The sequence below is a fragment of the Nicotiana tabacum genome, chromosome 16 (genome assembly GCF_000715075.1).
Source record: "Nicotiana tabacum cultivar K326 chromosome 16, ASM71507v2, whole genome shotgun sequence".
In the NCBI taxonomy this organism is placed as follows: Eukaryota; Viridiplantae; Streptophyta; class Magnoliopsida; order Solanales; family Solanaceae; genus Nicotiana; species Nicotiana tabacum.
In genome coordinates, this window is record NC_134095.1 from 7,267,518 (window position 1) to 7,294,704 (window position 27,187).

The window sequence follows — 27,187 nt, forward strand, 5'->3', positions numbered from 1 at the left end:
CTACACGCCAAAACGTCCCTAGACTTCGACCAAATTTTGACCGCAAACCTCTCAAACAGTATACAATCATTGCCGAACCCATTGACCAGCTGTACGAGAGGCTCAAAGTTGTTGGTTATGTCATCCCTATCCCTGCTATAACCCCCAGAGAACCCCTCTCAGTAGGTTAACCCAAACAAATCCCGTGCATACCATTCTGGCATAAAAGGACACACCATCGATGAATGTCATTTTTTGAAGGATAAGATCCAGGCTTTGATTGACAACAAGATTATTGTGGCGAAGGAACCCGCTCCGAATGTCCGCAATAATCCTCTGCCAGACCATAAGGGTGGCGGCGTTCACATGATTGAAATAGAGGATGATTAGGATCCCGAGGGGTCTATCAGGTTGATCACAAAAGGTAATGATCCAAAGAAGCCAGTAGTTACTCTTAATCCAATCGTGGTCCAAATTCAACCCTCTGGGAACACCGAGGTAAATATGTCTGTGCCACTTGAGTTTGAAACAATGTCATCTGCAAAGACACCAGTGCCAATTGAGGTCAAATTCGTGTCTCCAACAAATGCACCTACACCATTCGAAGTTGCAGTTTTGCCACCCAAGGGACATGCTCCGTTCGGGGTAAAGATGGCCACGCCAATCCCAGTGGCGATGTCGACCGTGACCCCATTCTACACAAAGGCTATACCATGGGACCATACAGCTGAGCTAAGGAGGAAAGGCAAGGTTAGGTTCGAGGAAACTATTGCCGCACAAGGTATGATGAGAACTGGTAGGGTCTATACCCTGGAACACCTAGCTGAGCCAAGTAAGCAGGCCTCCAATCGATCGCCCATCATTGAGACGGGTCCAGATGATCTTTGGAGAAAGATATAGACCAAGGAATACTTGGTCATTGACCAGTTGAACAAAAAACCGGCGCAGATCTCCATACTTGTTTTGCTACAAAATTCTAAGGCACACAAGAATGCTCTATTCAGGGTGCTAAGTGAAGCATACGTGCCAAGCAACATTGGCAGAGAAATGACTAACATGGTCAGACAAGTATTGGAAAGTCACAAAATTACTTTTCATAAGGATGAGCTACCACCTGAAGGGTTGGGTCACAACAAGGCACTGCACATCACTGTACAATGCGAGGACTACTTTATCAATAGGATCTTGGTCAACGGGGGTTTTAGTCTCAGCATTTGTCCACTGGTAACACTCAAGAAGTTGGGTAAGGTATTGCACGAGATAAAGGATGGAGCTATCAATATGAAAGCTTTCGACGGTTCCCAAAGGTCCACCATTGGGGATATTAGTCTGTGTTCGCAAATGGGGCCAACTTGGTTCGATGTTGATTTCCAAGTGATAGACATACCAGCATCTTACAATCTACTATTGGGACGGCCATGGATTCATGATACTAGGCCGTAGCATTGACACTGCATCAGGCGGTAAAGTTTGAATGAAATTACCAGGAGGTGATCATTCACGGTGACGGTAGCAACCCTATATACAGTCGCCAGATCATTCCATCAATCAAAGGGAGAAAGAAGCTAGGTGGAGAGACTTACCATCACATTGAACGGGTGGATATTGTTGATAAAGACAAATGGTGGGATAACAAGATTGAGAGTATACTTAATTGGAGTGGGTACGAACCTGGCAAGGGGCTTGGCAAGAACCTCCAAGGAATCACTAAGCCCATAAAAATCAAGAAACATGGCATCACTTTCTGTCTGGGATATGAGTACACCTAGGAAGAATTCAAAAATTGGTCGCCACCATGGCGCAGTCCTTACTATTCGCTGGAGAAGCCAATACCACATTTGGAGCAGACTTTCCAACAGGCCGATGTTATCTATGGGTCAGAAGAAGAGGAAGCACCGACAGCTGTGAAAAACTTGTTCAGGCCGATGTGGAAATTCCGTCATTAAGAATCATACAAGAAGTAGAGCTAGACAATACAGAATGGGTGAAGAATCGTTACGAGCAGCTAACTCTTATAGATGGAAAGAAAATGAATGTAGTTTACCACAGTCAGCTTTATCATAACATGATGTCCAGAGCCTTCAACAAAAGAGTCAAGCCGAGACAGTTCGCACTAGGGCAGCTGGTGTTAAAAAAAATTCTCCCGCATCAAGATGAAGCCAAAGGGAAGTTCTCTCCCAACTGGCAAGGTCCGTACATGGTTCACCGGGTTCTAACAAGAGGAGCCCTCATACTAGCAGAAATAGATGGAGAAGTCTGGCCAAAGCCAATCAATTCAGATGCGGTCAAGCGTTACTATGTGTAGTCTTTATACTCTCCTATATGATATAATTGAACTACACCTGACCTGATTCCCATTTAAGAGGGGATACGTAGGTAGCCCTATAGGTTCGGTCATAATTCAGTAAAATTTTCATTTCCCCCGTAATTGGAAACTGGGGCAGAATTTTGAGAAGGACCCTCAAAATTCCGAAGTTGATTTCAGCCAATCACCGCAAGCAGCAGTTAGAAACATCAACCCATTAAATTGGGGCAGAATTTTGAGGAGGACCCTCAAAATTCCGTAGCAAGAGAGGTTGCAATGTCTTGAACCACGTAGCAGTCGTCGGTTCATCTAAAAACCATTTTAATTATGTACTTGTGTCATGTTTTTAATAAGCCATGCATGTTTATTGATGAAAATTGTTTGTTTAGCAATGCTACCCCAATGATACATACAGTGTCACCAGATCAAAGCCAAACAGGTGGGGACACGAACTAACCTCCCCTTTACAAAACTCACGATTTTTCTTTGGATACAGGCACTTGAGCTGCAAAATCATCAAATATACTATACATTCACGAGACAAACATTGTTCAGGAATACAACTCTCAGAACCGTTGCACTTACTCATAGTTGCTATCCGTATACAACAGTGTCCCCAGCAGGCACAATGTCCCTAGCAGGCACAATATCGCAATCCGCGATTAGCTAAGAAAACGCTATTACCATTTGCCCTTTTATTTCTTGTATAAGGCTACCATTTTGCCTTCATAGACTAAGCTCTATCTCCATCTACATTTCTGCATTGCATAAGGCTACCATTCTGCCTTCTGAGACTAAGCTCTGTCTCCATTTGTATTTCCCATTGCATAAGGCTACCATTTTGCTTTCCGAGGTTAAGCTCTACCTCCATTTGCATCTGCATGGCTGAAAGATCACCACTTTTACATTTGTATGGCTGAAAGATTGCTACCTTTACATTCGCATGGCTGAAAGATCGCCAACTCTATATTTGCATGGCTGAAAGATCGCCGCCTTACTTACATTTGCATGGCTGAAAGATCACCGACTATTTACATTTGCATGGCTGAAAGATTGCCACCTATACATTTGTATGGCTGAAGGATCGCCGCCTCATTTACACTTGCATGGCTAAAAGATCGCCGACTAATGCATTTCATGGGCTGAAAGATCACCACCTACTGCATCTCATGGGTTGAAAGATTGCCAAATTGTCCAAAGGGGTCATTGTTCGGAGGCACCATTTTCATAGCCCGAGAACATCATGCCATGGCCTGAGGACCCCTTATAATATTTTGCATATCATTATTCAAAGGCATCATGGTTTGGAGGCATCATTCGCATAGCCCGAGAGCATCATTTCATGGCCTGCGAATCCTTTATTATACGCTTCATGGCCCAGGATATCATGGTCTAAGGATGTCATCCTAACCGTCCGAAGACAAACATTCATGGTCCGACGGGAATTTGCATCATGTTTAAATTTACGCACAATATACACTTGTGTTACTTATTTGCAGGAGAACCGGCGAGCAACTTCCATCTTGGCAGGAGCAATCCCACTTCAGTTCCCGCAGCCCTATCAGATTTCAACCATTCACTTCATCCTAAATACTGCATCCGTGCTTGAAAGTCTCCATAGGCATACTCCGCCGACGGAACCTGAACTACATATGGCCTGATTCCTGTAAGACCAGGGATATGTAGGCATCTCAGAAGTCAGAGCACGACCTAAGCCTCCTCGAAACATTTTGTTCGGTCAAAATTGGCCATTATATCTTTACCCGACAACTCTTTCATCCTTCCCAGGTAAAGAGGGGAAGTTGTTGATACCCAATTATTCCCTGTATATTTTAATATGCAAAATACTTTCAAAATAGCATATGTACGCATATATAAGTATGTCCAAATGTTTTATTTTTCCTTAATATTTAAAGATTTTGTAAATCAATTTATTGCCCTATTTTTATCAAGAAAACCCAATAATTATCCACGAAATTATCATTTTTGGTGATTCATTTATTGGATTCTCATATTTATACTGAAATATAGCTAACATAATTTTTGCATATTTTTACAAATTTATTTAGTATTTTTAAAACTAAATTGCATATAATTGCAATATTGGCCTCTTTTAAGATTTAATTATAATATTTATAAAATTGACTCGGTATTTTTCATTTTGATAATTATGTATTTGTAATCATTTTAGTACTTTTAATTTATTTCTAGAAATTATTTTACAATTTTTTATAAAATAAATAAGGGAAAATGGCTATTTAAATGTTAGCCCATTTGCATTTCAATTTTAGCCAGATCTGAACCTCTAATTAGACCCAACCAGAGGCCCAAATACCCTAACCCAAGTCCTAATCTACCCGATCCACGACCCTTTTAAATAACCCGCCCGGATCCCCTTTTAATCCTAGTCGTTGATCACTTAGATCAACGGCTCACATTTGCCCCTTCCTTTTTTAACCTGAACTAACCCCTAAACCTAATCTTTTCTCATATGTGGCCGCCCTTGAATTTTTCCTTCTCCCAATTCTCTCTCAAGCTCCTCTCAAACCCTAGCCACCTCCCTCCGCTTCCACCCTAAAATCGCCGGAATCCATGGCTTCCAAATCCATTAAAGGACTATACCTGCCTCTTATGACTCTTACATGCTCGACTATTATGGTCTCAAGACCAAACCTTGAAGAAATTTGGTCCAGACCTTGGTTTATTTCAGTGTCATGTTGTATCCAGTCATTTTCGACCTTGCTCCGGCCAGCCATGGCTACTCAAGCATGATCTTGGTTTATTTCAGTGTCATGTTGTATCCAGATCTTGAAGAAATTTGTTCGATTGCTTGTTTTTCATCTCTATGACTCGATTGATGGTAAAAACCCTAAAACTTTGGGTTCATTCAAGTCTGGAGACTTTTGCTATGTGATTTGCTGGTTCCTCATCTTTGAACTTGTTTGGTTTCAAAACCCTATTTTCTTTGGACCTATTCGAGTTTCTGAAGTTGTTTCATCTATTGCTCAACCGAGTTTCGAAATCTTTGTTTCAACTTCTCTTGCTTTATGTGATCATTGGAACTGGACTATAGTTTTATGAAAGGCTTTCTACTTGACCTTTTGCATGCTTATGATACTCTCCCCTTTCTCTATTACTAATGTTGGTGAAATTGACTTATGTGACTGTCATATGATTATTCCATTTGTCATGAGTTCAGCCTCGCATGCCTAATGTTTATGCACTCTTTTATATGCTAAATTTCCCTCTCAAAATAACCCTTAATTGTGGACTGATTTCAAACCTCTTTGTGTAGTTCTGATTGCACTCTTGTAATTGATTCTTCCTTGTTGTATTGATTTCCCTGTCTCTTGGACCTATTTTAATACTTTCCTTTGAACTTTCGACCCCTACTTTTTCTACTCAATTTGATTAATCCTCTTACCTTGATTACATTTGTATTGGATTCTTACAGACCTTTCTTTGATTAGAGTCTGATGAACCTAGCCTCTATTACCTACTGTGTACTCGAGATACTTCCTTATTAGTCATATTCAGCCCTATGTAATTTCTTTCCTTATTTACAAATTGCATGTTACCATTTGATTTTAACTCCTTAATTAAAGAAAGTTCTTATACTGATTTTAATTGGTACACAGTTCCATAATTATTTTCTTGCCTTATTTTTCTGCTTGTTTTCACACTATAAATACCTGGATTTTCATTAACACACAAGAAAAAACACACTAAGTTTTCTGAACTCACACTCACACTCAAAAAACATTCTCTCTTGTTACTGGTACTGTGGCCTTTTTCAAGTTCTGCTACCTGCTTTTACTGTATTTTGCTTCTTTAAACTGGTATGTTCTGGTTAAATTTTCAGGCTCACAACAATGTGTTTACTTAATGCTTTTAACCTCTTGTCTGTCTATTGCTGGTGTTCAGTTCAGTACTTGTTTTAGCTTGCTATAATTTCCTTTTTGCCTGGTCTGAATTTATTATGAATCCCAAACCCCCTACCCCAATGTTTTTGATGCTATGGTTTGCTTGAGGCATGACTATACTGAATATTATTGTCCATGACTCAAGCTTGATCCCTGGGATCCTAATCTCTATGATTCTCTGTTGTTGTATGTTCTGGTAGGCTTGTAGGCATGCCAGCATCTCCGTTGCTATGCATGCCCAAAGCTGACCCGGTTTGCAACTTCCCTTCCCCCGTGAACCCTTTTGTGCAAATTTATCAACTTGCTTGTGGTTGTTTTCCTCTTCTTTATTCCCTTAGAACTCTATTTCTACACTTGCACTCTCTCTTAGACTTTAAGTTCTGCCCCCCTCTTGTGAGCCTTGCTTTGGGACCCATTGTGCTCCCTCTGAACTTGGACACTTGAGGGCTGGCCCTTCTACACCGCACTTGTCCCCATTTTGATGATACAATTTGGGTGTGAGCACTGCCCGGAGTCCCATTGAGGCTCTTAGGGAACTCTGACACACTCAAATTGAGAAAGGTTTTGGATCAATGGTCTTTTGAGTTGGTCTATCTCATAACTCAGAGAGGAAGTCAAGAATCAAGCCTCCTCTGGTTGTACTTTTTTAACTTTTTCTGATGTAATTTTGTTCATTCGGGCTTGTAATTATTCGTAATAAATACTTGGGGCTAGTTAGTGAAAAGGGTGGGTAACTATGTATGCAAAAGGGGTAGAAATTATGCCTGTAGGACTACTATATTTCTGCATATTCAAATACATGTATAAATTATGCCTATAGGACTGCTATATTTCTGCATATTCAAATATATATAGAAATCATGCCTATAGGATGTTCTAAATTCTACATATTCAAATACATATAGAAATCATGCCTATAGGTCTAGTCTAATTCTGCATATTCAAACTTCATATAGAAATCATGCTTATAGGGTACTTTCAACTTCTGCATATTCAAACTACATATAGATACCATGTTTATAAGGCTTTTGCATTTCGACACCACGCCTATGAGGTTTTAAAATCGGCAATGTATAGAAAGCATGCCTATAGGTCTTTCTAATTGAATCTGATCCGCTTCACTCAATGTCAGATCTAAAAATTAGTAATCATCAGTTGCAGAACTTGTAATCAATTCGTTTAAATTCTGCCTCTCTTTTAATAATCTAAGTCCTTAACTAGTTTAACAATTATGCATATAGGATTGCAAACAGTTAATTTTGAGTCTCACTGTCTTACCACCTTTTGAATTCAGTAGATATCATGCTTATAGGGCCCCGTCTAAATACTTAGGCAAGCCTTAGGGTAATATCTGTAAATTGAACCTGCTTTTGTTAATCATTACAACCAGCAGGCAGGTCTGATTCGGACTTCTTATCTGAGTTGTGCAATAGACTAAAACTGCCTCAACAATCTCATCTCCCTCATCTTTAACGCTTTTGAATCAGACCTAAGCAGTATGTGTAAGACATGCTACTTTATGTGTTTGTTTGAGGAGGTATAATTGAGCCTATATGCTTATGTGTTTTCCCTTTTTATATGCAATATGTGTTTTTGTATGTCGCCTTAGAATGTTTACCTTTGAAACTACAAATAAGCCTAATATCCCTCCTTTTAGGATTAGTAGCCCTAAGTGCCTCCGGGACTGATAATATTGGGACGGGTAATAGCATGCAATAAGTAATCGAGACCATTCTGTGCTTTAAATACCTTAACGGGGTAGGAAGGGTAGATATGGATATGATGACCACGCGATAATGTCACGTGTAGCCCCTCACTGAGGAGTGATTACCGAACATTGTGTGGGGTGATCCATATTTTTAATAAACCTAGGACCCCCTCCCCTCTATTATTTCTTTAGCATTTCAGTTCTTTCTTTTTTTTTAAAATTAGCTTTTCTATTTGTTCTTCCAAACTTTGTTTATTTTCAAACCCTTCTGTGAAACCCCCTCTTATTTGAGCATTATTTGTCTATATGTTAATTGCACCTCAATTCACAATAATTGTCTGGCCGGGAACCACACTAGTGGATTCTGAGGGGTGCCTAACACCTTCCCCTTAGAATAATTTCAAGCCCTTACCCTACCTCTGGTTATTCAAATCAAACTCTTTTGGTGTCCTAATGCACCTTAAATCATTAGGTGACGACTCTTCAAATGTAAACCAAGTTCCCAAAAGGAACGAGTTGTCCCTCCAAATGTCATGAACCTGATTCCACGAGGAAAAAGGGGGCGCGACAATCTTTTGGCACAAGAAACGAGGCAGAATAGTGTTAAAACGAGTGTTTTATGCATTTAGCATATTTTGAGTTCGGGAGCTCGGAATTAGGCAATTTTCGAGGCGCTTTTCTGCATATGAATTGGGGTAATTGTTCTAAACTCGGTTTTGGTTATATTTCATGAATCTATCTTTGATTTTAGCTTTTGGTTGATGAATTTTAAAAAAGAAAATGGGGGTTTTGGCCTACAGTTTCATAATATGATTTTTTGAGTTTTTAACACCGATTCGGAGTCGGATTTGAGTGAAACTAGTATGGTTGAACGTAATCGAATGGGTTGACAGATTTTGTGAGTTTTGTTGGGTTCCGAGGTGCGGTCTCGGGTTGGGCTTTTTGGCCGATTTTGGGCTTTTGATTAAAGATTCGACCTTTTCCGATTGGGATTGGTTCCTTTAGCATTGTTTGATGTATTTGAGTTGTTTTTGATTAGTTTTGAGTCATTTGGAGGTCGGAATGCGTGTGATGGGATTCTTGGAGCATCGCTTCGCTTGCTCGGTGTCAGAATTGACTTGTTTAAAATAAGTAACTCTTTTAAGCTTAGTGTTGATGGTATGAAACCCTGAACTACGTGTTATGTGATTGGTATTGAGGTGACGCACATGCTAGGTGACGGGCGCGTGGGCGTGCACCTTTTGAAATGGGACTCTGTTGTTCCCATGGCCTTGTATAGTGGCCCTATTTTGTTGATATTTGTGTTTTCATCATGTGATAAAGTAATTGAGCTGTCAATCATGCTAAATATCATGTTTAGGCTTTATGTTGATATTGTTTGTACCTATATTAGTTATTTCTTGTTGTCATCTCACTAATTTTCATTGATATTTTGTACTCAGTCATATTCATACATTCATATCGTATCTCAGTCTCAGTTGTTGTTGTTGATGCATCATATCAATGTTGTCGGGCTAGTTTCGTGATATTTTGAGCCCGTGAACAAAACTGGAGAGAGTGATGACTGAGTGAGGCCGACGGCCTAATTATAAGGATATAAATAGATATATGGATCGGGCTGCACGCCGCAGCGATATATGGATCGAGATGAAGGCCGCAACGATATATGGATCGGGCTGCACGTTGCAGCGATATATGGATCGGACTGCACGCCGTAGCGATATATGGATCGGGTTGCACGCCACAGCGATTTTGGGTCGGGCTGCACGCCACAACGATATAGAGCCTGGGCTGTAGGATCCCCTCCGGAGTCTGTACACCCCAGTGAGCGCAGTCGACTATATATATATGGATCAGGCTGCACTCCGCAACAGTTATTATTCAGCGCTGAGTGATTTAGTGTGTTGAGTATTGCGCTTAGTAAGAGAGGATGCAAGGTAATGAGATTGAGTACTCTAAGAGTGTGAGTACATGTTTCATCTCTGAGATACATGGCATTCATATGCATACATGACATACATGCATAGAGATGCATTCTTCCTCATGCTATATAGTATCACGTCATTTGTGACTTATTATATATATTGATATGTGAGTATGGAGAGGAACTTTATACTTGTTATTTAGAAAGAAAATGAAACATTTTATTTATTGTGGAAAGGATATTTGAAAAATTACAGTTTTCAAACTTACTCGTACTTTTGGCATTTTAGGTAAGAGATCTAGGATTTTCTTTCACTGAGATATTTGAAAAGCATGACCATTTTCTGGAACTGTGAACGAGCTGAATATTTTAATTTTGAGATATCTCTTTTATACTTGCATTTATGTTGACCTCTTGTAAAAATATTGGTTTTGGACCCGATCCTGTGTTAACTCGTCACTGCTTTCAACCTGAGGTTAGGTTTGTTACTTTTTGAGTACATGGGGTCAGTTGTACTCATACCGCACTTCCTACACAATGCATGTAAATCCCGGATGCCGATGTTGCTACGTTCGATGGTTGCTGGATTTGAAGGCCTACCCGCATTCATGTTGTAGCTACCTCTTGTTCACGGTAGCCTTAAACTATAAATTTCTATTTATGTACTTTTCAAACAGACTCTATAATTTTTCCATTGTTGCTTTGTAAACTCCATTCGTAGAAGCTCATGAGCTCATGATTTGTACTACCAGTCCTTGGGAAATATATAAGATTTAGATAATTTTCTTGTTAAATATTTTATTAAGTTAAATGAAACTCGATAATTATTAATTGGCTTACCTAACGAGTTGGGTTAGGTTCCATCTACGACAAACATCCTTGTATACATCCGGACTTGACTCCCACACCATCATCTCACGACACTCTCTTACGCTGTACATTTTACAAGCCCTGTTTAGGCGAGCTTTATCGGGAAAAAATATGCCCTTTTACCAGCACCGTTGGTCGAGACTCATCCCACATTACTGGTCGAAATTCGTCAAGATCCCTTGTGAGGGCATCCACATCCGGCATACTTGGCAAATTATCAAGGTAGGGAATATTCCTTGAATGAAACGGCACATGTGACGCGTACACTCTTGGTCTAACGAGAGGTAGAGCATACTCCCTCGTCAGCTAAGGTTCGACATTCACTTCCTCCATCTCATCACCCTCATCAGGGAAGGGTGTGTCATCTCCAGACTCATCAGCATTGTTGTCATAATCACTATTATCTTCCTGACTCTGCGCATTTGCCAAATCCCGAGTAAATACGTCGTCTACGGGCAACTGAGTGAGATCAGGACAAACAACAAAATGATAAGCTACTCAAATTGATAAATACTTTACATATAACTATATCACTTCATTTACAAGTAGTAATGTGTTGACATTCCATGATGGACATTATCCTGTTGGTGATGACTCCCGGATGGACCACCGTGATCCAACACACCAAAATTATGCATATTTCAACTGGGCGTGAGGTCATAACTTGTAAAATTCATATCTGTATGGTACCCCATGTGGAATATATAAGTGTTAATATAAATTCAATACAACAAAAATAAACATCGTAACACAAAGAAAAATTGAAGTTTACCAGTCGTCTTGTGGATTATGTAAAATAGGAGAGAATATTTCCTCGTTCCTCGTTCGCCCGTGGAGATAAGTTTAGATCCGGCCAAACTCTTTCAGCCGGAACCTGTTGGGCTAAAACTGCTCCAGAATAACGACCCGATGATTGAGGGTTATCCCTGCATTGCGCAACATCATTATTGCAAACGTCTTCAACCTTTACGTACATTTCCAACATTTTTATCAAAATAAGTTCCCGGTATTCATCCGGAGTCCCCAAAAAATCTCTCAAAGTTTCATCATCCTCGATGTTAAACTCAGCGTAACAAGCAACCCCTTGCGGAGTCATAGAATACGGATATCTTCTGTTTATTTTAAGATTCACCGAACGTTTTCTCAACCTCATTTTATTGCATAACAACGATACCGGTCTATCGTACTCCATTGTAAGTGGCAACTTAACATGACTCTGTGGAGATAAACTATAGCTCACTGAGTTATTAGCCACCACAACCTTACCCCCCCAATATAATGAAACTCTTACTTTTCGCTCTTCAAACATTATGAAAAAAGCTTGAGAATTTAATAACAAGAAAAATTTATCACGAAGTTAGAGTATTTCTGAATGATTTTTCTCAAAACCCTTAACGCCTTTAAATAAGGCAATGCCAAATCCGGGGGAGGGGGGGGGTCAAATTTTTGGAAGTAAAATGCAATTTAAAAGGGCGTTTTACATTTTTGAATTATTGTTATGTCAGTTAAGCACAGAAGAGTTATTGATGGGCCCGAAAAATAGGTAAAACGCGGTAATAAACTGCGCTTTATATACTTGTCTTATCAGCTACCAGGTAAAGCATGGTTTGTTACCGCGTTTTACATTAACGTCCCAAACGGCCATTAAGGTAAAACGCGGTTCATAACCGCATTTTATATAGAATGGTAACTATTTTTTTTTCACCTAAAAAAATATTTTGAGTCCAAAAAAATCACATTTCTATTCCGGACTCCGCCTAAGCTTGCTTCTACAATATGCTTCAAACTGATATATGCTCTTAACTAATTACTGATTCAAGAACTCGAAAGCTTAAACCTCTCTGTCCTGTACTTATCAATATAGAAAAATTGTTGAAATAGGTTATATCAATCTGTTTCCCCTCTGTTGGATATAATTCTGTCGCGTTCAATTATCATATATGTGAAAACAAAAAAAATGGTCCCCATGCAATTATATATTTTAAATTGTGTGGGGCTTGACATTAAACTACTTTTACTACATAAATCCTGAAATGATGAGGACAACTTTTGTAATTTTAATATTAAGATGGAAGTCTTTTATAATTCAGGTAAGATGTTGTGTAATTATATAAAACTCTTACTTAACACCTGGGTCGATCTCTACCCTTTTGGATAGGGGTAAAGTCTGCATATATTCTATCTTTCTGAAACCTTACTTGTGAGATTTTGTTGAATTATTGTTGTTGTGCTTAATAGTTTGGTCGAATCAGGTAATGCTATCAGTAGAACATACGAGTTTACATATTTAGTTCGTAGAACATAACATTGTTTATTGGAAACCGTCTCTCTACCTGCATTAGATAGGAGTAAAGTCTGCGTGCAGACTACCCTCCCCAAACCCCACCTGTTAAGATCATACTGAGTTTGTTGTTGTTGTAGAACATAACATTGTTTCCTAATGAAACAGAATAGGACTTGCGTTAATTTCTTAGTGTTATTCTCTATTGCAAAAAAAAAAAAAAAAAAAAAAAAAATCACTTTATTACATATTCATGCTTGGAATTATCTATTTAATTTATATTTGAGAGGTAAAAAAGAAACAACCCGTATAATCCGTAAAACTTATTTTGCAAAGTTCAAAGTTCAAACATCCCAAATTAAAGACTAATTTTTGTAGAATGTAAAGCTTACCGATACACAGTATATGGAAAAGCTTATTTGGATAGAATATTTATACAAAACTATATTTACGTGGAAAAAAAGTTTGAAAAAACATAAAAAGTTAATCTAGGTCAATTAATAAAAAACTATATGTGTATTATATATTTTCTAATTTTGTGTAAACATCGAATAAATTTTTTTTTTTTTACACAATATGAATAAAACGTGTGCCACCACGGCACCACCTCTATATGAAATAGTGAAATAGTAGGAATTATTCCTGAAAAAAGACTAAGAATTAGAAATTAGAAATTTTGATGGTCTCAGATGAAAGGAGCACGTAAGACATCATAGTGTAGTATGGACGGTAATGGGAAGGAAATGTGCGCAGCACACGTATTAGGTCGGGGTCATAGGTTTCGAAATATTTGACCAGCGCAGTCTTTGACTTCCGTCCTCCAACGGTTGACCGGTCAATTCAATGCCGTCCTCCTGCTATTTAGCTCTGTAAACAGGATATACTTTTTTCTAAATACATTTAGTCTGTTATGCTAGTTTTATTTGGATTAAAATCTTAGTCTAAATAATCATTTTCCCTACTTTGGAAAATACGGATAAAAAATCAACAATAAATTATTTAATTTGACTGGAAAATAAGATCATTTTTTTGCATTTCAACAAATTAATATTTTTTACATGATATTAAAAAGTTTTTTTTTTATTTCAACAAAAAAAATACTTTCTTCTCATTGAAAAAGTATTTTCTTTCCTTTCAACAAGAAAAGTATTTTATTTTCATGATGTAAAAATAATGTTTTTTTTCATTTCAATAAAATAAGTATTTTCTTTTATTTCACCTAAATGAGTACTTTATTTTTAATTTGTAAAAATAATACTTTATTTTCAACCAAAAAAAAGAGTATTTTTTTTTAGTTATGGAGCATAATTTTTAACGTTATTTTCGCGTAAAAAGTTACCCCCTGAACTATGAACCAAATCCATGTTACACACTTTTTGTGGACGAAAATTACTTTACACACTCAATCTTTCCAGATTGTGCCTAAGACACACATCTTTGTCAAAGTGGCAGGTGCGTGTTTTACAAACAAAATAAGGCGTGTGAACTGTAAAAACTGTACATCTGATGCTTTATTTAAAGTCCAGATTTAATAAAACTTATCCAACGGTTAAATGAATTCTCTTTTTATCCTTTTCCAATATCTTCCTTTTTGTATTTTTCTAAAATAATTTGGTTCAAATTGGAGATAATATAGATGTTTACTATCCATTTTATCCACTTTCAATTAAGAAATCTGTTAAAATTGTAATAGATCGAGTAAAAATATCTGGAAAAATCGATTCAGGAATAAATTTTTAACAATGTAGAAGAATTTGTAATGAAATCTTCAAGTGAGATTAGAAGAACAATGTAGAAGAATCTTCTCTTCTTCTTTTTCCTTTTCAATGGGGGAGCCATGGAGAAAACCCACTTGTTATATCTCAAAAAATTTCAACAAAAAAAATGCATCAGAACGTAGGAGCAGTTGTTTAGGGTTTCTATTTCTTTTGTTTGAATTGTAAGGTGGAGGTATGGGTTCTTTGGTGGTCGGCGACAATGGAGATAACGATAAGACTGTGGAAGGTGAGTAATGGTGGTGGGACGATGAAAACTAGGTTATGTTTTTCATCTATCTATAATTTTTTCTTGAATATGTGTATGTTAATGGATGAAAGATGAAAGAGAAATGTTGATGAATGAATAGATATGAGCTGAAAAGCTCTAATTGAAGGCACAATGAAGCCTGAAGGAGATAGGTTCCTTTCCATTTTTGCTTTTTTTTTTAAATTTTAAAATTGGGTGGGATTTGTTTTTCTTTTTCTTTTTCATTTTTTAAGTCAATGACACGTGTCGTTGTATGACTGGTGCGTGATATTACACATGCTTTGAAAAACTGGTCAAGAAAAAAGTGGTGTGTCTTAGGGACACTCTGGAAAGGTTGAGTGTGTAAGGTATTTTTTGTCCGCAAAAAGTGTAACAGGGATTTGGTCCATAGCTTAGGGGGTAACCTATGTATTTTGCCATTTTTAAAAGAATAAATAAATTCTTTGAAGAAAATAGAGTCCTGAAAACGTTGGGTATTTGGAGAGGGGGCGAGCAAGGGGACATGGGAACTTAGGGGAAGGGGGTGAGGATAGTAGCATAAAAAAAATTTCTGCTCTCTAATCAAACACTAGAAAATATTTTTCGGAAAATTTTTTTCACTCACCAATCAAACAAGGAAAAATAAATGATAAAACCACTCATTTTCCTTGAAAATCCGTGGAAAACATTTTCCTTCATGCCAAACACACCCTTAATCTACTATAATTTTCTCCAAAGACTATTCAATTTGACCATAATCTTTTAGTTTTTTCACGCAGAACTCTAACTGTTTCAATTGGAAGTCCGTTCGGTTAGTTAAATAAAAAGGAGCAAGAATAAAATTGCTCCTTCTAGTTTTCTTTTCTATTCTCATTCTTTTTAATTCTTTCGACAAGATAGAGTGCGGATTATTGAGCGAATCTCTACTGAGAATAAGCACTCGCATATGAATTATGACACAAAAATCATAAACGATCGTGGCAACATTAAAATTAATATTTTTAAGTGAACTTAGTTTGAAAATATAAATGCCTATAACGTGACAAAGCCACTATCATTTTTTTTTCCATCGAAGGCTTTCCTTTTTGGTTTGTCCAGGTCAACGCTTATGTGAGAAGAGATTAGTGTTTTATTACATGTAATTATCTAAAATCTAAAGAAGTATGGATTGATAATTTGAAAATACATTTAAATAATCTGTTAGAATCCAACTAGACAACACTGATTTTTTAATTTTCTTTTACAATGTCGGTCCTTGTTGAAACTTGAAACAATCTTTATGCGAATTCCTTCTCAAGACCGAATTATTTATTCAGAAAATACACTATACGAGGAGGGCTTGTGATTTTCTATGAATTAGCGCATTGGATGCTTGATTGGAAACTAGCAAAATTGCAAAAGAAGATGCAAAAGTAGACACAACTCACATGTCAAAGGGGACGGAAAATGAAAAAACAATCCAGCCATCTTAAAAGCAAGCAGCAGACTATTAGTAAATTTAGTACTTGTAAGGGAACAAGAAGAATCAAAGACGGTGGTGTAAATTAAATTATAATTGCTATTTAGATAATTGTAAAATTATTTTCATGTGACCTATATGTCACGGGTTCAAATTGTAGAAATAATCACTAATGCTTGTATTAGAGTAGACGGTCTACATTATATCCTGGAGGAGTGCGAATTTTCTCCGAGCTCTGAGTAAATACAAAATTCTTTGTACACCAAATTGCTTTTTTACTAGATTCCAAAGCAGAATGAAACACAAGCAAAAATAGGCACTAGAGAAACCAATACGAAAGTGCAGCCTTTTTAAACAGTATACTTTAAATTCAACAAATTGTCCCACGCCTTTGTTATGCGTAATGTATTTTGTGCTATTCAGCCCACCCACAGGCCATAGCCATATATATCCATCACTATCACATGAAATAAGACTCAAAAGCAATCACCTTTCCTTTAACATCACCTTTATTTATAGGGAAGAATAACCACATAGATTTCTCATTCTCATTCAACTTCATTCTATTAGTTTCTTAGTAGCAATCGACGACCTTTTGATTGTTAAAAGCTTCATTCTTGATTTCAAGCAGAACTAATTATAGTTATGGCATCATCTTCTTTTGCTCTTCCTTCTCTTAAGCTACAATTCCCCACACATAAATCATCATCATCATCTCGTAACAAGTACTCATCCTCTCTTCGGCCCATTAAATCTTCGGTGTCTGAAAAGCCACCTTACATTTCGTCTCCAGGGACTTCTCCGATCCAATCTAGACCTACAAAACTCCCGATTCGAAAAGTCCCTGGAGACTACGGGCTACCACTAGTCGGTCCGTGGAAGGACCGGCTTGATTTCTTTTACAATCAAGGTAGAGATGAGTTTTTCAAATCTCGAATTCAGAAACATCAGTCTACTGTTTTTCGAACCAACATGCCACCTGGTCCTTTCATTTCCTTCAATCCAAACGTTGTTGTTTTACTCGATGGTAAAAGTTTCCCCACCCTTTTTGATACTTCTAAGGTTGAGAAAAAAGATCTTTTCACTGGCACTTTTATGCCTTCTACTGAACTCACCGGTGGTTACCGTGTTCTCTCCTATCTTGATCCTTCTGAACCAAATCACGCCAAATTGAAGAAACTCATGTTCTTTCTCCTTTCATCGCGACGTAATGAAGTAATCCCCGAGTTTCACAACAGCTATTCCGAGCTTTTTGAGACACTAGAAAATGACTTGGCCACTAAAGGAAAAGCTGGGTTAAACGCAGCAAATGATCAAGCAGCATTTAACTTTCTTGCTCGATCTTTTTACGGAGTTAATCCGTTAGACACCAATCTTGGAGCTGATGGACCTAAGTTAATTGGCAAATGGGTGTTGTTTCAGCTTCATCCTTTGCTAATTCTTGGCCTTCCTAAAGTTCTTGAAGATCTTGTCCTTCATACTTTTAGGCTGCCTTCTGCTTTAGTGAAAAAAGACTACCAAAGATTGTACAATTTCTTCTACGAGAACTCAACTTCTATTCTTGATGAAGCTGAAAGAACTGGTATTTCACGTGAGGAAGCTTGTCACAATTTGCTATTTGCAACGTGTTTCAATTCTTTTGGAGGGATGAAAATATTTTTTCCCAATATGTTGAAATGGATTGGTCGAGCTGGAGTCAAACTCCACACTCAATTAGCTCAAGAGATTCGGTCAGGCATTAAATCAAACGGTGGAAAGATCACAATGGGTGCAATGGAAAACATGCCACTAATGAAATCTGTAGTGTATGAATCGCTACGTATTGAACCGCCAGTGGCATCACAATACGGCAGAGCAAAACGTGATATGGTGATTGAATCCCACGACGGAGCATTTGAGATTAAAGAAGGTGAGTTACTATATGGTTTTCAACCATTTGCAACTAAGGACCCGAAGATTTTTGACCGGTCTGAAGAGTTTGTAGCGGACCGGTTTATTGGAGAAGAAGGGGAGAAGTTATTGAAACATGTGTTGTGGTCTAACGGGCCGGAAAATGAAAGCCCGTCGATAAATAACAAGCAGTGTGTAGGAAAAGATTTTGTGGTTTTGGTTTCAAGGTTGTTGTTGGTTGAATTGTTCCTGCGATATGACTCGTTTGAGATTGAGGTTGGTGCTTCTCCTTTGGGTGCTTCTATTACCTTAACGTCTTTGAAAAGAGCCAGCTTTTGACCGGACAAAGTTACCTCGTATTTGTGCGGCTAAAAGGTACTAGCAGATATCCTAGTTGAGACGCACAAATTGTCGGACAAAGTTATCTAGTCTAGTATTTGTGCGCATATATCCAATGAAATTAGTTAAAATCTGCGTGTCGAACGTTACAATATTTTTGGTCAAGAATAAGATTGACCAATCAACTATAGTAAATATGTTTGTGCTAGTATTACATCATTTTCTATGGGGTTTTAGAAGTCATCCATTTTCAGGTTATTTAATGGATAGGTAACCAATTTGAATTGGTTATGGGTGTAGGTGGGGACAGCTTATGTGTTTCATTCAATGTCCCACTATGAATAAGTTGTATAGTGTATTTAATTTTGAGACTTTTTGTGGTTTTGTTGAAATAGAAATATATAACCATTTTGCCATTTTCAATATCAATATTTCTCTCATCTCGAAAAACACAATAGTTATTTTATGACCTCACGGATTCATCTTATAATATACGTGTCCAATTTACTTTTTTATTTTGCTCCAAAATAAGTGTTCATTTATATAATCAAGAAAAAATTTAATTTGTTTTTGCAAAAGTATCCTTATGTATATATCTCTAAAAAAATTTCTTATTCCTCACATTAAATATTTAATTAGGGGTAGTTTAGTCGTACTAAGTATTTTTGTATAAAATTTAATATTTTCTTAATGGACGTGTTAAAAGCAAATTGATCACTTATTGCGGACCGGAGGGAGTACATGAATAATGTATTTATGGTCTCAGATGTTCTTCTTACTGATAAGTATTACTTCCTACGGTCCACAATAAATAATTACTCCTATTATTTTTTATTTTGATCATAAGCGTTCATTTACATAATCAAGATGGAATTACTTTTAGTTTTTAAAAAATTGTCCTTATTTATATATTGTAATGTGTCAAAGTAACAAACGAACAATTAATTAAAGTTAACTTAGTGAATAATATATCTTTTTCTCTAGGAGTTTTTATTTCCTGGTGTGCTAAAAGTAAAAAAAAGTGATCACTTATTGCGGACCGGAGAGAGTATATTTTTTAACTCTTTCTTGAATGATCATGGCATGTGACGTAAATATCGACTACTGAGATTTTGCTGGAAGTAATTTTTTAATATAAATATTTGAAACTGTTTTAATGAAATTATCTTGTATGTCGTACTCCATTTGGCAAAATATCTAGAGACTGACCCATAAAGCGAATGACGTTTGAGAAAGTGTTGCTTTTGGTAGATTATTAGTGGATTCAATATGAAGTTGACCTTTTCCAAACACTCGGATTTTGAATTTAAGAAATAGGTCCACTTTTTTTCTTTGACCTTCGGTAGAAGTTTTCTAATATCTTACAATTAAAATCCTTGTTTTGTTATGCCATTATTTTTCACCTAATAAAATTTGGCTTGGGTAAGCTTGCTATAATCATATTTTACTACCCACGCACGGCTCATTCATATCAACCTATTAGTTTTAGGGTACATTGCATATATATTTTGTATCTATCAATAAATAAAATGTATAGAATATGAATAAATCATGTAATACCACAATCAACGTCGAGGTAGATGCAACATTAATATAAATAGAAAAATAAATGCTTGTAACATTATGCGATAGTTGAATTCTTAATTGAGTATCTTCTGGACTTGTAAAGATGAAGAACTTAGGTAAGTTCATTATATAGTCTTTTTTTTTTTTGGCAATAATCTGTGAATATTACCATAATAAACCAAACGATTTACAAACTAAGAGCATCCAGTTGTTCTAATCCACAACGATCAAAATCTCCCTAGATCTCAAAAACAAAAAATAACAAGGAAATCAAACTGCTATCAGCTATAACAACTCTAACTACATAGCCTATGTATCAAAACTAGGCAATTTCTATCTCTCCTAGATCTTGTTCCCTAAGTTCCTTCTTAATTTGTATCTCTATAAATGCATTATTTACATTGATCGTCCTGAAATACTTCCAATTTCAAGCTTGCAAAGCGTAGTATATTATCACACCAATGATTGTTGTTGCTACTTCCTTCTTGAGTTGCCTACAGTGTCTATTCTTAATCCATTGCATACTCCTGCTAACAGTATAGGATGAGATAGTTATTCCTAACCAATGGATCAGTGCCTCCCGTATATTCTAGATCCAGATACAATATCCACAAATAGATGTTGTGAGACACGGGTATTGCACAATCACACAGTATGCAATTGAGGTCTCCATTGATAGGGAAGTTCAACCTCATTAGTCTTTATTTGGTCATTAGCTTGTCTTGATATGCCAGTCTTTGTCTTTTTATATAAGCTCTGCTTCCCTCAGCCTAGTTATGTTTCCCTTTAATGCTTTGTAGCTGCTAGATACTAAATACAAACCACTAGTAGTCAGTTGGTAGACTCCTTTATTATACCATTTTGCCATTGTCACGACCCAAGTTCTCCCTCCGTGAACTGTCGTGACGGCACCTAGTCTCGACGACTAGGTAAGCCTACCAATTTGTGGAAAAAAGGAATTAAAGATACAAAACTAGCAATTTATGGAAAATATAATAAAGAAAGTTTAAAATGTCGCTCGACATATACCATAATAACACTCCCGACCAATAACACCACTGGTAGGCTACTCCTCGAAGCTGGAAGGCAGTGAAAGAAACTCCACTCGATCCTGATATACCCATAGTGCGGAGGATACGGTAACACTCCTCCAGAAATCCCAGGGCGTCATCTGATGCTAAACCACTGAATACAGGAGGCTTGTACTTCTTGAACCTCTCAAGCCTCAGCTGCTCATCCTCGGAAGCGACTTCCCTGTCCTCGGGCTGAACTAAGGCTACAGGCGGTACCGGTATAATCGCTAGGATCTGATCAACCTGGACCCGCTGCTCAGGAGTGTGGGCAGCGGGAGTTTGTGCTCCTCCCCAGGCCTGGAATGTCGCTACAGTAAGGGGAATCAACCTTGCCTGAGCTAGGGTGGTGTACATGCTCACGAACTGTGCAATAGTCTCCTGAAGAGCTGGAATAGTGGTAGCAGTAGGTGTATCAGGTACCTGAGCTCCGGCTGGAGCTGCTGGTGGCTCCTCGGTGGCAGCTCGCGCAGGTGCTCTGGCTATACCACGTGCGCATCCAGGGCCTCTACCTCGGCCCCAACCTCTGACAGATCTAGTAGGGGGCACGGGTGCCTGGACATCTCTGGTAGCACGTGTCTTCACCATCTGTGAGAGAATAGAAGACATAAGTTTAGAATTGTGATATCAAGAATCTCGCACGACAAGGAAATCAAATAAAGTGGAATTTTCCTAACAGTTACATAGCCTCTCGTAGATAAGTACAGACATCTCCGTACTGATCCGCGAGACTCTAATAAATTGGCTTGTGATTCATGACTCCTATGAACCTAGAGCTCTGATACCAACTTGTCACGTCCTAAGTTCTCCCTCCGTGAACTGTCGTGACAACACCTAGTTTTGACAACTATGTAAGCCTAACAATTTGCGGAAAAAGGAAATAAAGATCCAAAACTAGCAATTTACGGGAAATATACTAAAGAAAGTTTAAAATGCCCTCGGCATATACCATAATAACACTCTCGACCAATAACAACTCTCCCAAAATCCAGAATCTCATGAAATCACAAGCTGTGGAATAACTACAAAGTGTTTTAACTCTAGAATGTCTAACAAAAGTAAATACAAGAGAGCTAAAGCTAGAAGGGAGAATAAAGAGGGACTCCTCAGTCTGCGGACGCGGCAGATATACCTTGAAGTCTCTGAAGGTCGCCTCGCCTCACTGGTAATATGGCTGGGCCGAAGAACCTGGATCTGCACACGAAAAACATGTGTAGGAATGGCATGAGTACACCACAGCGGTACCTAGTAAGTGCCAAGCCTAACCTCGGTCGAGTAGTGATGAGGAAGGTCAGGGCCCCACTGGTTATAGATGAAAAATAAGGTAAAGCAATATGAAATACGACAGCATAATTAAAATGCTAACACTCTATAATGAATAAAATCATAGAAAGAATCTAATTCAGGATACAGAAATAGCAACAGAAGATCTCCCAGGATAATGTCTCGTAGTCCCAAACGTAAATGCCTAGAGGATTTTCCGAGATATCGTCCCGCAGTCCGAATCATAAATATGCAGGGGAAACTCCCGGAATACCAATCTGTAGTCCCAAAGTAAATATCCAGTACAGGGAAAATCTACCGGGTGTTATCCCGTAGTCCCAAATATAAATATGCAGGGGAATCTACCGGAATACCGTTCCGTAGTCCCAAAGTAAACATGCAGGGGGATCTACCGGATTACCGATCCGTAGTCCTAAAGTAAACACACAATAGTCTCAAGAATGAATCTACAGTTATATACAAGTTCATACCAAGAAAGAAACAGAGGATTCTGTTCTAAACATGCTGCACAGGATTCAAATAGACAGTTAAGCAGATAGTACAATTAAGTCACTTAAGCATGCTTTCCTAAGCTAAACAGTAGGCTTTAAATACAAGTAGTGTTCAAACAAAAGGAAACACAAATATTTACTTAGTGAAAATGGGTGTTTTCAACAATTAGCACGTGTACGCACTCGTCACCTCAGGTACACAGCACTCATATAACAACAGAACCAAAATCCTAAGGGGAGTTCCCCCACACAAGGTTAGGCAAGCCACTTACCTCAAACAAGCTCAAGATCAATTCGAAACCACGCTTTTGCCACGAGTATCCAACTCCGAATGGCCCAAATCTAATCAAATGAATACCATAACATAAATACAACTACAAACAATTAATTTAGTTAAAGAAAACTGAAGCTACGATAAGAAAATAAGACAACGCCCAAAAATTCTCTCCGGGCCCACATCTTGGAATCGGGTAAAAGTTACCAATTTAGAACACCCATTTACTCACGAGAACACTCGTCCAAAAATTATCAGAATCCGATACCAAAATCTCCCTCAAAACTCAAATTTTTTTGGTTGGGGAACTTTTCCCCATTTCTTCCAATTCTTCACCCCAAATCCGAAATTAAATGATAAAAGTAACAATAGATTAGTGGAATACAACTAGAAAGGGATAAGAAATTATTACCCAATGATCTCCTCTTCAAAAAACCCCACAGAATTGCCCTACCCCAAGCTCCAAATTTGAATTTCCAAGTTAAGAACTCAAACCCTCAAAATTTCATATTTCTGCCAAGCGATTTCCGCATTTGCGGTCATTGGAGCGCACTTGCGGTCCCGTACCTGTGGAAAGGCATCGCAGGTGTGAAATTCACTTAACGGGCTGGGTCCGCATTTGCGGTCACTTGGTCGCATCTGCGGTTTCGCATTTGCAGTCACCCAGCCGCACCTGTGGTTTCTGGAGCCTTGGCCTATTCCTGCTTCTGCGATCACCAAGCCGCTTCTGCGGCGCCGCACCTGCGGACCAACACACGCAGGTGCGGTTATGACAGGTTCAACAACCTTAGATTTTTGCCTAAGTCCAAATTCCAATCCGTTCGACATTCGAAACTCACCCGAGGCCCCCGGGACCTCAACCAAACATGTCAACCAATCCTAAAACATCATTCGAACTTATTTTAACCCTCGAATAGCATCAAATAATGCAAAACTACGAATCACCCTCCAATCCAAGCCTTATGAACTAGAAATCTCAAGGATCCTACACCAGATGATAAAACCAACCAAACCAAGTCTAATTGACCCCAAATTGGCACACAAGTCACATTCATCCCTACAGAGCTATTCCAACTCTCGGAGTCAGATTCCGACCCCAATATCAAAATTTCACTATCGAACCGGAAACTTCGAAACTTCGACTTTCGGCATTTTAAGCCTAAATAAGCTACGAACCTCCAAAACACAATCCGAACACGCCCCTAAGCCCGAAATCACTCAACGGAGCTAACGGAATTGACGGAATTCCATTCGAAGTCGTCTTCACACTACTCCGACTACGGTCCAGGTTCTAAAGCTTAAGCTCTCATTGAGGAACTAAGTGTCCCAAAATACTGTGAAATTCACAACGAATCATCCCGGCAAATCAGAATAGCAGAAACAAATACGGTGAAAGCAGTTAATAAGGGATCGGGGCATTAATTTTTAAAATGACCGGCCGGGTCGTTACAGTCATAATCTCCTTTAGAGCATTTAATTTTTTTCAATACCAGCTACAATCCTATGGGGATTGGTGCTCCCAAATATTATGATCGTCTTTGTATAGACTTCATTAACGCGTTTCACCCATAGTACATCATTTTTATTGCCACCTGCCATATCAGCTTGCCAACAAAATCTATATTCCACTGTTTACATTCCTTAATGTTCAGTCCTCCATATATTTGAGGTGTACAGACCTTTTGCCATGCTACCAGTGATATCTTCCTTTGGCCTATGAGTTTCCTATAAGTAATCTTTACATATTCTCTTAATGCTCTTAACCACACTCTTTGGTAAGATGAATACAACTCCCCAAAAATTATAAATGGAGAAAAGAACACCATTGATAATTTGTATTCTTCCAGCATACGAAAGTAATTTGGAGTAACCATTGTGTATTCTCTCTGTAATCTTGTCAATCAAAGCATGACATTCCACTTTGCTCAATTTCTTAGAGGAGAGAGGTAAACCAAGGTATCTTATAGTCAGTGAACCCAAAAAAAACTCTGTGTAATTAAAAATCTCCTACTTGTATTCCTTATCCATCCCTGCCAAGAAAATGTTAGATTTGTCTAGGTTGACCAAAAGCCCAGATACTCCACTGAAGTGGTTGAGTACTTCCATCATCCTATTAATTGAAGCAACTTCTTCTTTACAAAACAACATCTAATCATCAGCAAAGATTAGGTGTGTCAACTTAGTTGCTTTACATATTAGATGAAAGTGAAAGTCTGGCAGCTCACTCATTTTACCAAGACCTCTTTTCAGGTAATTCATTACTAGAACAAACAGCGGGGGAGACATAGGATCCCCCTGCCTTAGTCTTTTTTCTCCTTGAAAATAATCATATCCCTTACCATTAACCTTGACAGTGTAATTAGGAGTTGTAATGTGGCACATCACCAATTGGACAAATGGTCTAGAAAATCCATAGCCCAGTAGGACCTCCTCCAAAAACTCCCAGCTAACTATGTCATATGCTTTCCTTAGATCTATCTTCATTAGGAATCTTGGAGTAGTTTTCCTATTAGAATGTCTCAGTATATGGCATATCAGAACATTATGAATTAATGATCTACCTTCTATAAAAGTTGTTTGATTCCCTGTTACTATAGTTGGGAGAACTTCTTTTAGTCTGTTATAAATGAGTTTTGAAATGCACTTAAACATGGTATTGCAGCATGAGATAGGCCTGTATTGGCTTGCATTTTGAGGATCTTCAACTTTGGGAATTAATGCTATGATAGTTGAGTTCAGTTGCTTCAACATTTGACCGTTATCAAAGAATTTCAGGATTGCATTTATTACATCTTCTCCAACCACAGACCATGAAGCCTTGAAAAAATCACTTCCAAATATATCTGGACCAGGGCTCTTATTCACATCTATCTGAAACATTGCAACTTTGACCGCTGCACTTGTATATGGTTTCAACAATTGAATCTGCTATTCTACTGATAAATGTTTGCGATTACTCATAAAACTCTTGAAAGATTTTATCTTGCCAGAAACTTTCTTCCCTAGCAAATCTTTGTATTAATCAATAAAAATAGAGGCAATATCAATTGGATCAGTTTGTACTGTACCTTGATCATCTGTTAACTGGATGATATTTTATTGAAGCTTCATGTGCTTGATCATAGAGAAAAAATATATGGTGTTTTCATCTTCAAACCTTATCCATGTTGCCTTACTCTTCTGTTGCAAGAACTCAGCTAGGTAGGAAGATTGTCTGAATTTATGAAATAACTCATTTTCCTTTATCTGCAAAGCAGTATCCTGAAGGTGTAAATGTAGTTCTGCTTGCACCTAAGCAAGATTAATTCTGTCTTCATCAACTACTGCAATTACATTACTAAAATGTTGGTCATTCAGCTTCCTTAATTTGTGCTTCAGATATTTTAATTTTTTCACCACTCTAAACATACTATACCCATCTACTTGTTGAGCCCATCCTTCCTTTACTACATCAAAAAGGGATGTGGCTAGCCCATATATTACAATATTTAAAAGTAACTCTATCTCTTCGAGGACCATCAATGAGAATCAGCTTCATGGGACAGTGATCACTTAGTCCCTCAGGTAAGAAATGAGCTTTGAAACTTGGCATGTTATTCAACCAATTTGTATTAATAAACACCCGATCTATTTTGGACATCACTCTTCCATCTCTATGTTTATAATTCCAAGTATATTTACTTCCACATCTTGGCAGTTCAATCAATCCACAAGCATCTATACAACTTTGAAATTCTATTATTTCTGATAGGCTAATGGGGTTACCTCCAATTCTGTCATCTGGTTGAAGCACTGAATTGAAATCTCCCATCACTAAAAT

The 27,187-nt window shown here is 37.9% G+C and overlaps 1 protein-coding gene across 1 annotated transcript; it reads left to right on the forward strand.

The window, feature by feature from the left end:
* The first annotated feature begins 16,744 nt into the window (after positions 1-16,744).
* On the forward strand, positions 16,745-19,105 carry LOC107767065 (allene oxide synthase 1, chloroplastic). Its single transcript, XM_016585976.2, has one exon. It carries the CDS (start codon positions 17,099-17,101, stop codon positions 18,680-18,682), a length of 1,584 nt encoding a protein of 527 aa, XP_016441462.1. The 5' UTR covers positions 16,745-17,098; the 3' UTR covers positions 18,683-19,105.
* The last annotated feature ends 8,082 nt before the right edge of the window (positions 19,106-27,187 follow it).

Excerpts from the sequence above, each read along its gene's own strand:
- LOC107767065 (XM_016585976.2), top strand. The coding sequence starts at position 17,099 with ATGGCATCATCTTCTTTTGCTCTTCCTTCTCTTAAGCTACAATTCCCC.